This window comes from Anneissia japonica, unplaced genomic scaffold (genome assembly GCF_011630105.1).
Source record: "Anneissia japonica isolate Jap-2015-1 unplaced genomic scaffold, ASM1163010v1 scaffold1537_len634075_cov158, whole genome shotgun sequence".
Classification (NCBI taxonomy): Eukaryota; Metazoa; Echinodermata; class Crinoidea; order Comatulida; family Comatulidae; genus Anneissia; species Anneissia japonica.
This window is the reverse complement of record NW_022723531.1, coordinates 514,453-527,204: the sequence shown is the minus strand read 5'-3', so window position 1 is coordinate 527,204 and position 12,752 is coordinate 514,453. Positions and strand designations below refer to the sequence as shown.

At 36.7% G+C, this 12,752-nt stretch overlaps 1 protein-coding gene across 6 annotated transcripts in view; it reads right to left on the bottom strand.

The window, feature by feature from the left end:
• Nucleotides 1-3,607: 3,607 nt before the first annotated feature.
• The window catches only part of LOC117112242 (inverted formin-2-like), a 48,989-nt gene continuing 39,844 nt past the window's right edge, over nucleotides 3,608-12,752 (bottom strand). For all 6 annotated transcript variants that reach the window (XM_033255309.1, XM_033255313.1, XM_033255314.1 and 3 more), the window contains exons 4-5: nucleotides 11,527-11,686; nucleotides 3,608-3,696 (exon numbers count right to left, since the gene is read on the bottom strand). In XM_033255309.1, coding sequence (XP_033111200.1) covers nucleotides 3,659-3,696; nucleotides 11,527-11,686 — 198 coding nt within the window. In that variant the 3' untranslated portion in view covers nucleotides 3,608-3,658. The remainder of the gene's footprint in view (nucleotides 3,697-11,526; nucleotides 11,687-12,752) is intronic.

Here is a 12,752-nt window from a genome sequence, read left to right as displayed (position 1 = left end):
ACATGGCATTCTTAATTTCGGCTTTGGCATTTTGATTGTCTGCATAAAAATATCATCCCTTGTCACTGAATATCGTGGCTCCATCGTTTCGTATCGTAACAGAGTCCGGTATTCGTGACGCCAACCCGGCTAAAGAGTGACGACCGCAGAATTATCATCACAACTGCAGCTAATGAGCGCTAACTAACGTTCCGCGCTTAGAAATTTAGGCCTACTGGGTGGGAGGTCCGCTATCGTAATGAGTTGTTTCCTTCGGGGGCTGTGAGGCAACTGATCCTTGAGAAACACATCCACCCCAATCCCGGGTCGCAGCTGTGCCACATGACTGTCATTTACTCCAATTACGATAATTTCAAAATAATATTCCTGAAGGTTGTCTGTGCCCGAACTTCTAGGTAACGCACGTAAGGCAAAAATGGCCAGTCTATTTATAATGAAGGCTTAATTCGTCTTAATATTTATGGATATATTGTTATTGTCAAAATTTTGATTTATGGCCATGATAACGATTATATAATCCGGAAGTAAGTCAGATGTTACAATTTCGTTGTTTTTGGTAAAATTCAAGGATAGTGATTATTATTCCGTTCAGTTGCTTTTTGGGGTTCACGATGATGAACGCGCGGTCACGCACGATTACATAATAGTGCGAACTTGTTTCATTGACTCATCATGCGCGCAGCATGTGCGCAGTAGGCTCGTGGTCTCCAACTGCGCGAAATTTTCACACGGCTGATTTCGATAGTCGTGAGTGGTAGTCCGATACGAGTGGTTTATTATCGAAGAATACTGAAACAATTCAAACAACGGAATATGATCTTAGTTTGAAACATATTCCCATAACGTTGACACCTTTATATATAATTCGAAAATAGTATTTAGAAACGTGCGTTGAACAGCACTGAATTTGTTCTCACGATCCTGTAGATATTATTCCAACTTTCGAATTAAAATAGTATTACATTACAAATGTATATACAAAGTATATTGTCTAGAGTATGACCTAAATATATACAAAGTCTTTATTATTAGATAGTCTTATAGTCCTAGGCATAATATCTCGAAATCTGAAAACCGTCAGGCATCCATTTACACAACCAGGTGGTACCGTAATAATAATAATAATAAATAATAATAATAATAATAATAATAATAATAATAATAATAATAATAATAATAATATCATTATTATTATTATTATTATTATTATTATTATTATATTTTTCTTATTATTATTATTTTTCTTATTATTATTATTAATAATATCATTATCATTATCATCATCATTTTCATTATTATCATTATTATTATTATTATTATTATCATCATTATTATTAGAATCAAATTCATAATAATAATTATGTCCGGCATTGTCCAAAAAATAATTAGGCCTAGGCCAACATAAACACAGTGATTCATAAATCAGGGTCGGTCAGTCCCATTCTGTATTCACTGTAGGCCTCCTTGGCCCAATTTTAAGGTTCACTACCAAAACTACCCACCTCAAGCATATATTTACTTGGTGGATTGAACCCCACCCGAATCCCCAACCCCCCCACACACACAAACATCTCAAAGGTCGTCTAGAATAGACCATCTAAAAGGATGACACAAGTTATTAACTTCCACCGAGAAACAAATCGGAAAAAAGAAAGATTTTCATTGTTTCCATTGACCTACATTTTACTAAGAAACTCTTTAAATTGGTCACCATACAATTACCAGCCAATACGCAAAGAATACACGAAGGCCATAATAACCTTCAGTTAATTGACGGGGGTTTCTTTCTGATTATTTTTAACTGTATATAATAAACGTAATAAAATACACAAATAAATTTTCAATATTTTACTCTATGACTGACAGTACATCTTTAATAATTTGACACAGTGGAGATGGGCATGGCTGTATTGTATTAATTAATGGGAAGCGATTACTACTGATTATATCGTAATCTACACGTTTCCTACTACAGCAATAAATCACGGAATGATTGACTTATCAGCTGACGACGGATGTGAGTTTTCATTCAATAAACCATTAGGATAAGGTAACCTAATATGCAGCGGTGGCTCAAGAAATTTCCGATAGTGGGTACGAAATGTCCGACAGGGGTCCGAACCAAGGGTCCGACTAGAGTCTCGGTCAAGGACTAAAAAAATACTTGGAACCGTACCGGAATTTTAAAAAATAACGGGGACCGTACCCACCCAAGGACAGTTTTTATGTATGACCCAAATTGTGCTTTTACACCATAATATTAGGGATTAACAATAAATATAACATTATTTGGACAGGAAAATTATTATTTTTGGCCCGACGTCCCCGTCGTGGCGTCGGACGACGGAGGTGGGGGAGGGGAAGGAAATACCCTCCTTGCTATTGGCAGCATCTACTATCTCTCCAAGGAGCAGAGAAGGTAGCACTTTGTGCCACAGGCTTATGAAATGACCATGTTCAACAGCGGAGGTAAAAAATAGAGTTTAGCTAATGTTTAGAATAACCGAGATTGTTGTGTTGGCCATATGATGCAAAGCCCTAGTATAGATCATTGTTATTAATATTTTAATATAAGGCCTATCAATACAATCAATTTATGAGTAGGCCTTTCACAGTTAACTTGGATAAATTTTTACAAACATCATCTCCGTTCAATTTGCAAACAATAGGGGGCGTTTGCTTATAGCCATAGATTGTTTAGAACATTTTAGTTGGATGAGTCAGTTCATCCAAGAATGAAAATAATGATGCCAAATAGAACTAATTTTAGTATTGTTACTGCAAAAAAAGCATATAGACCAAATAGTAAAATCGTTGTGTACTTCAACCAAATCATTTAGGCCTACTGAGTTTTCATTGCTACAATGTATAGCATAGATAGGCGTATAATAAATATGAACAAAGAGATAAATAGTAATAACAGTGCTCAAAAAGAACATTATGGGTTTACAATCGTATAAATCATAGCCCTTCAACGAAAATTTTATAAAAAGTGTCGAACCAACTACAGCATCAAGGTCAGTCTCATAATTTAATATAACATTACATTTTTACAACAGTGGCAGCATACAAGAAAGTGGCGCAGTCAAAGTTAAACTAATGAACAAAGAGGAAAACAACAATTTAAAGCTAAACAAAAATTCAAGAACGTAACTAAAGAAAATACAATTTAGAGTTCAAATAAATCATAAACATCCCTCACCCTCCCCACACAAATAACGTACATAATATGCATACAGTAAACGTACACCCCACCAACCCAACGTCAGACAGTGACTTAAGGCCTATTATTGTATAGGCAAAGGCTAACCCCCCTGGTACCGGTACTGCACTTTCAACCACACAACTTAATTTAACTTACAAATACACTCACAAGGTTCAACATAATTTTCTCTGTATGGACCAATCTCAACAATTGGTGAATAGCTACAAGTCTAAAAATAACAGATATGTTTTTGCTATTAATCGAAAAGTAGGCCAAACTGCTCTAATGATCTGTGTACCTCGGGAAGTTTATAATCTTATTTTTTTCTTTCAATCGACAATAAGTTAATTAATTATTTTTATGATAAATAATTAATATTTAGAGAGTTTCCTATAGGCCTATTATTTTTGGTAGAAAACAAATGTTTAAAACAGACAAGAAAATAAATTAAACTTACCGAAGTTTGCTGAGAACGTCCAAAAGCTTCAGACCTGTAAAATCAGGATGAACAAGGATAAGCGTCATATTAAAAGTTATCTTTGCAAAAAAAATTATATATGCTAAATGAAATGCATCGTGTGAACGCGTCAATATATATCGTGTGAATGCGTCAAGAATGAGGACACCCTTGGTTGTATGGTATCATTCTGAGAGAATCCAGCGGCAGACATTTACGTCTTCCCGTGATCACAGTCTGTCTCCTTGTGGCCTAAGCTTGTGTTTTTCTTCCCTGGTCGTCAGTGTGTTTTGGTCGCCAGTACCTAATTGGTGATCGGTGCTCAGCGGGAGTGAAGCTGCCGAGGAATATGATATGAAACGAGGGCAGATGAACTTGGCGATCGTAGTACGCACTCGCCGTAGAGGTAAATTGTTGCATTGTGGTAACAAAGCTATGTGTTTTTACAGGTTAAAACAAGCAAATTATTGAGATCCTCCCTAGATATCACATAGTTCTTCATCTTAACGACTCTGATACGGTAACAGATTATTAGAATTCCACGAATTATCCGATGGGAACGGAACTAGATATAGAACGAAGAACAAAGTTGCAACAAAGGGAATCGTGGGTCATGCCGATTTCTGTTTTAAAGTTATTACTTTTCTAATTCCCATCTATCAATTACTGCGCATTGAGCACCGATTTTGGTGGTGATGTTTGCGCTTTACAAATCGTTGTTATTATTATATCATTACAGTACCATATATATATTTATATGTGGCCAAAAAACAGTAGCTGTTTTTAAATAAAGAATTTCTAACTTAAAGAGCCTGTTTTTTGGGGGTTTTTTTTAGTAGCTAGGATAGAAATTTGTTATTACTGTAATTTAGTCTCCCGATGGAATAAACAAAGAAGAGAAGGCCTGCTATATAAAGGCCGAATGAAATATTCATTACGTTTGGTTTTTTTTGGCATGACATGACTTTTGGCATGAAATGACTTTAACAAATGAGATTGCTTTGAAACGGCAAATTACGTAATTTCTTGACAGATTAGGTAATTTGTATTACAATTCTTATCCATGTTAGGATTCATATAGCACACTCTTCGAAAAAAAAACTAACAAATACTGAAGGCCTTCGAAGTATGTATTAAGTTGTCATCATCAATAGAGATATACCCTCCTCGAGCATATGCTCACATCAGCCGCTTTCGAAACCATATCTACGCTTTTGCACAGGGGATTAACTTAACCTAAAGACATAAATCAAAATCAGATAATAAACATTCAAAAGACACCTGTTATAGGCCTTGTGATACGACAGGGCTGTGGCAACAAATTAGGTATAGGCCTAGCCGTCCTTGCTTATCATAATTCTCTTTGTGCACGTGTAATTTCTTCATTCGATAGGAAAATAAAGTGAGTGACATTGAAGTAGGCCTATTATACTGAATTCATTGTGGGCCTAGGCCCGATTTCTACTCTGAGATAATTTACATTTGTGATGAAGTCCATCAAAGAATCATGATTCTTCATGAAGACATAAACCTATTTGTGTTCTGACCTTAAAACATGATCACCTGAAGCTGTCGTTGATGCTGTTGCGCTACGACATGCAATTGTTAGCATGTTTTATTTCCAAATTATATGTATGATCAGGGAGTAATTAACACACTTCCCTGTAGCAAAGAACAATCAATCGGAGAGAGGCCTAATAAACGTCCAAACCACAGCCTGTGGTAGGTAGGTCTTGTTGGCGTATTTATATCTCACATTTTTTTCTTTGGTAAATAATTAATTATTCGCTTATCGACATAAACAAAGATATTTGTTTCAGAGCTTTTGTTCGATATTCATCAGGCCTTAAACGTTCTATTATATCTATAATACGATTGAATAATGACTGTATAAAGACGTTCATTATTCGATTATATTGTGTAAAAAAACAAAGGAGTTTTTTCCATATTGTTCTTGACACAGATTTGCAAGTTGACAAGGTGATAGTCTGTCTGAAACACGTCAAGGGTAAGGAAATTGAACGTAGCCCAGACGAAGCATACCTTGTACTTTGTTGTCTTTGTTTTTTTTATTGTTTTCGGTGTTAAAATGGGTGAGAAAAGACGTACTGTGTACAGATTCATGCGCTGAACAAGCCGTCAAAAGGGCTAATTTCACACATACGTTAACAGACGAAAACAAGCACCAATCTCTTATTGGAGTGAAGATAAAGTCAGTGAAAATTTGGACAACGTTACCGATTGTTTTGGATAGAGTTGCTGACAATTAGCGGGTGTTCTGAATTTTAAAAGATAAAAGTAGCTAACTAAATAATAGTCACTAACTAAATAGTCCTATTTTTAAGTAAACAATAAGCAATTTAATCTGTACTGCATATCGGTATACGCCTAAATAATCAATACAGAGCATTTAGCAAATGCTTATGTGGAATTGCGGTGAACTCAAAACCAAAGCCAACTCCCATGTAGGGCCTACATAATTTTAATAATGTTCAGCGCTATGATCATAGTTGTAAAGCGCTTTATAAATAATAATAATAACTATTATTATTATTATTATTATTATTGTTGTTGTTGTTGCTAATATTATTATTATTATTATTATTATTATTATTATTATTATTATTATTATTATTATTATTATTAAAATGTTCAAATAAGGAAACGAAAACTCTAAATTGTACGCCTGTGAAATGAAGGGTTGTTGATACATACAAGGCAAATTGGCAAATTCGTTCATATCACGTAAACATGGTAAAACATCGTTGCGACTCGAAAGACGATTCCACGGGGAACAATGCCCTTGAACGGTCCACCATGTCTTGTCTACATTCATAATCAGTGAACATAAATTTATTGTTAATCACTCTTAGAGGTACATTGTTTGGAATCAGGAAATTAGGCCAAGGTACCCATTGGAATTTCGCCATTTATCGTCTGGCCTGGTTTCGCGAGTCTTCTGTCAATTTCGAAGCTGGCTCGCCTTATAAGGTCAACGACAGCATGAATGGACGTCTTGTGACAGCAGCCTATCAACACTACATCAATCATGGTAGAGAATGTGTTTGTGTCATTTGGTCCTCCAATTCATGGTTAATTAGACCGTTATCGCTTTAATTTTGTGTCGATAATATAACCATGATATAACCATGGAGGTTTAATTTGATACGTCCATGATAACGGTTGTCCGAGCGCAAGCTCGTGTGTGAGGGGCTGTAGGCCTATTACTTTGACGTTGACTTTTTGCCAGGCCAGTTAAAATAGGCATTAGTTGATACCATAGAGCAAAGCTCTATGTTGATACGTAGGCCATGGGAGGCCTAATACAATACTGTACCGTAAATGCTCGATTTAGCACTGCTCTCGAATAAGCGACGCAGCGCTTAATCAAGAGTTATATTACCCTGTGTGTAATGAAAGACTTTGAGAAACATAATTTTGAATACAATGTATACTGTTAAAATGCAATAAAACAAGGAAGATACAAGCATTTCTTTATAAACGTATATTTACGATGACATAGGACCTATATGATCGGCCTACTGAACTACGGGAATACGTAAGATCGGGCACGGAAAGCGCCACGCTAATGTTTTTATAAGCGCCGCTCTCGAATCTAGCGCCGCACTGAAATCCCCAAAATTGTATAAGCATGAGGAAGATGTAAAAATATTATTTTTACACCTCCCTCGTATAAGCGCCGCGCGGCGAATTTTATATATTATTTATGTTTGAATATCTGAAACATTTATTCACAATTTACAATCACCGTAATCACTATTTTCATCATCATTTATCTTATTATACTAGACAGGCCTATATCTATTGTATACATATTGAAGTGCTAGCCCGGCATGTACTTTAGTAATAAGAACAACAATAATAACAATAATAACAACAACAACAATAATAATAATAATAATAATAATAATAATAATAATAATTTAATTAAGTACTTTTGTATTTATTGACATTTCGAAACGTTTAGCTAATCAGGAGTAACCTATTATCATGCATTCCGTATTTTGATTATTTTAAAGAATCACTGCCCAACTTCGTAGTTCATTGACTCTGTTTTCATTGTAAATCGATCTCAGTTTGTTTTATCGGGACAAGTCGACGATGGACAACCAAAACAAGAAATGTAGCGAAAGGGAACGTTTCAAAAATGCGCAATTGAATTCAGGAGGAATAAAAACAACATAAATATTACAAGAAAACATTCCAGAGCTGGGTGATTCACTCACTAATTATTTACACTATGAAACGATGCGGTACAGCACGATTCGAACCGGAGGTTTTAGCTACCTGATTGATTCCAAACCGTAAGGAATTATACGTTTGAGCTCACCTACCTTTTGTCCGACTGGCGCGTCAACGCGAGTGGGCGTGGTCGAAATGATACGAAGTTTGGATTGCGCGAAATCTCTTCATCCGGAATTATTTCGAGTGTTTCGTTAGTCAATGTGCAATTCAGATTCAATTAGTATTTAAGACAAACTTTACAGTTTTCCTCACTATTGTAAGGTATTATTCAGCATATTTCTTTTGTGTTGTGAATTTTTCTAGTAACTTATACTATTCAAAGCGATGTATATAGGTGTCACGAGACAGTGGTGCAGGTCGCACCTCTGCCACCCCGCTTTCACGCCTCCAAAACTACCATATTCCATTTATAGGACCTGCTCCCTGGTAATTATAGCATAAAGTTACGAAAATCAGACCAAAGTACCAATACGAGATGTATGACAAGTCGTAAACGATGAAGTCCCAATTTGGCCTACGATAAGTGATTTACCCGTAACCCTTGCCACGTTTGCGCTCTACATGGATTTTGAAATCACACAGGTTCTTGTTTGTATTTTGGAAACTACAAAGCGGTTAGTTCGAAGTGCATGCAGTTCGCGGCACTTCTACCTGGGGCGGATGCAGGGGGTGCAGTGCGATCGCACCGCCCCTCCCCCCTCCTAAATTGTATTAAGAAGAATATTGCAATACAATATTGTGTGGACACTCACGGATCGCCTGCCGTCAAATTCTGCATCCGCCTTAGGTATGCCTACATTTATTCTCATCTCTGCCACACTAGTCCATATCCCATAATGTGTCTAAGAGGGCATTCTACAGACTGTCTCTTATACACATCAGATGTGTATAAGAGACAGCGATATTGCGCCGTAAACAAGGAAGTAAGTATTTTACTGTAAATCATTCGCTAACTATGGGAAAGTTCTGGAAGTATACAGCAGCCTACAACCATCGGCTGGTATTCATGTTGCAATTGGGAATAGCGATCAATTCTTTGTTTTGGGAACCGACAAAATTTGCCTAATTGGATATGACAAATTTGGGGTCAGCGACCTGGTTGGCCAATCCATGTTCGACACACATTTCACGACCAATAATTATGTCCTAACAATGATTTGACCAACCGTGGACTAACTGACCGAAGCGTTGTTTTCCCTGGAGCCAATAACATACTCTTAGATTTACCATAACCTAGCGGTCAGGCGTCTAAATTTAGCTCAAATTTCCCCTGTATCACACCCGATAGGCTAAGATCTCTGTGCTTAGCCATAGATAAATAATAGTTCTATAGCGTGCATTCGCCAAGGGTTCAAGACCCCGGTGTTTGTTCAGAACAATTTTTTGAGAAAGTAGAACAAAGCACCTCCCGCGTCTATCTATCGAACTCGTGGGTTGCTGTCTATTTCTAGCCTTCCTACATTGTGTCATGGATAGTTTCTTGATTGTGTCAATTTCGTTTGTGTACATATCGATCCACCTAAAAGAACAGTTAGGCTTATGAATATGATACAGTATTTACTCCATGAATATTCCCAGGGTAAAATATAGTGTGGTACCACTATTATAACATTTTCAAAAATTTTATTGAAAATAAGTTAAAATGGGCCTACAACGTAGATTTAGAATCATACACAACCTCGGTTACGGAACACGCCCATTAGTGTGTATGGGTTGGTGAAAGTGTACAAGGGATCAATAGCGAAACATGTGACAATTCGTTGTTGATATCGAATCGTAGTTTGGGTTGGTTGTTGCATGGTTGTTGGTTGTACAGTATAAATGATCTCGATGACAAAAATTTACAAAGTCAATGGTGATAATGACCACTGTGTGGTTGATAATGCAGATGTTGTTGACTGTGAAAATGATGATGATGATGATAATGATGATGATAATGCAACGAGATAACAACACCCTAGGGGGTTCGGGGGCATGCGCGAAATTTTTGTTTTCTAGACGCCCAAAAATAGCCTCTGGGGTGTTTTGGCCTATCAAATTCTTTTTCTTTGTTTCTTTTCTGTTTCTTTTTTCGACTCTTTATACACATCTAGGGGGGGGGGGGGGGCAGGGCCTTAACAATGATTATTGTTGTAGTGGAGATGATGAAGAAGAAAATGATGATGATGATTTTGATAATGCTGATAATGATGACGGTGGTGGTGGTCGTGAACATAATAAAGATGATGATAAATGGTGATGATGTCGATATATATAGACCTTATGTAATGTGTGAAAACGTGAAAAGTGTCAACTTTAGTAACCTCTTAAAAATGTACGAAAGTGTCTGTCAATTCTGTTTTGTGATGAAGTTCTCAGCATGCACCAACCACGAACGAAACCATTAAAAGTTTGGTAATGATATAAATATATCGTTTATGTCTTAGTCATAGCTCTGGTATCTAATTGTGTCAAACAAACAAATATTATTAATATTGTATATCGCTACTTATTAGCGATGTCTAGCCATCTAATTAAATGGGTATCTATTCGTGGAAGGTGTAAGCCACCCTTCGCTATTGTTCCATGAATAAGTGTTGTTTAGGTCACGGGGGAAAGGAGGCGCAAGCCTGGCGACAGCCGATGAGATCATTGCGGTCGAAGCTTGCGTATCACCCGCTTGGCCACCCCTGTTGCGAATCTAACCACGTACATTGGGTATGTTTCAAATAACCACTGCGGTTGGCGATAAATTGATACGTGAATGTACTTATAATCTGTCAGGTTTATTGTCTATGGCTAACTGCAAAACAAGCTGAAAGACTGTGGTTTGGAACCGTTCGGTTAAATATGTTATGATCTGTTGTTCATAGTTGTGATGACCTTAACGCGATTGTTATTGAGCCGTGATAATCAACTTGTATGTCAATCACGGCACGGAAAGTAATTATTCTCCATCAATTAACGAGTTCAAACACTAATTCGCTCGTCCCAATATCCATTCTAGAGAGGGCATTCTACAGACCAAATCTACGAAGATGACGAATATCAATTTGGTGTTGTAATGTGAAACACATTTTTCTACAAAATGGATACCTTTAACGCATTCCTCTCGAGAAAATAGAATGCTAGAACGTCATTAGACAGAGCGCGCGTCAATTTCCAGATCAGGCAAAGTTTGTCTAGTGCAAAACAATCAATCTAATTTCCAGATCTAACAAGAAACTTTTAAAAACACAATCTGAACAAATTTAGAAATACTTATTGTGTTATTGATGCTGCAAAAGATGAAAACGGATGATACAAAGAGGTGCATGAATGAGTTGTATAGACTGTGCACCCCATATTTTTGGTAAAAAATAATTTCTTGTAAAGTTTATTAAAAAAAAATACACTCTAGAAAATAAACATCAATGAAATAGGCCTACAACCCAAATTAACGAAGGTGCTAGAGGGTTAAGGCTCTGCCCGCACATTCACCCCTCCCCCTTTCTTAACGGGCTGGGTCCACTCCTGGTAGTAATTACTCTTTGAACAAATGTGGTCTTCCTCTGAAAAATCGTGTGTGGATCGCAACATTGTCGCAAAATGGAAATCTCTTCGGTAATATAGAACTTACCTATAAATTCATTTCTCAGTCTGACTCTCTGCTCGATATCTTCAGTTGCTATAAGAATACAATTAATAAAAGCAACTATCGTGGTCTTATAAGTTAACGCCTCTGCTAAGTCTAATTCATCTACGATAAAACTGAATCGATACCGACAATCATTTGTTTCCTAAAAGATAAAATGGTTTGAAAGCCGTGTTAAGAAATACCGGTACAAATTATTAGGCATGCAATTTATAATTTATATACATTACTATAGTACTCATCAATTTTGCCCACACGAAGAAAAGAATTACGTTACTCATTAGTAGCCATTGGTGGGTAGCCAAAATATGTATTCGTTGCTATATACACACTTCGTTTCTGTGCTGGTTTCACACGGCGGTAAAACACCTTATTCACCTGACACATACAATCATCAAACGCAGTCAGTGTAAATATGTGTATGCGTTGTTCTGTGTATTATTTATATAATTATCAATTAATTTATTGTGTAGTGTAAATTGATAGTTTTTTCATGTATTCACCGAGGTGGGGGTTATTACTTTGAAGTGTTTGTAAGGTAGAACTTGGAAAAACTGAAATCTTGTTGAACACGCCCCCGTGGGAGTACACAAACTTTAATGGGCGTTGGGGGCGCTATTACAAAAACTGAATCTGAACCATAGAGCTATTAAACAACTAGAGTGCTGACAAGATGGCGATTGCAGAGTTGAGTATGTGTACCATCCAAGATGGCCGCCGGAGGAAATTGCCACCTTCAGGCTTAGTATACATATTATTACCATAAATAAGCCCTCTGACTGACTATTATTTCATTAATGATAATTAGTATTGATATTAACAAATTATCGTAGCCAAAAAGAGGCCAAGTAGAGCATCTTATTAAAAAAAAAAAAAAAAAAAATTAAATCGTGTACATTACACCCATAGACCGCAACGCTCGAATTTCAAACATACGGGTAACTAGCTCTCTGAACTTTCTGTGTAAATTGAGGGCGCCATTAAAAATAATAGTGCTTACCCGAAATTTGATTGGCTGAATCTATTGCAGCCATCTTGGATGGTACACACACACAGCTCTGCGTATTTCGAAAATCGAATACATTGCAGTTAGCGCTCTAGTATTCTTATTAAGGCTACGTTCAGACCTGTGAGATACGCCAGGCGTATCTAACGCCGGGCGCACGTTAATCCATGGCGTAACTAGCGAGATGTCCAGACTGGGCGATTAA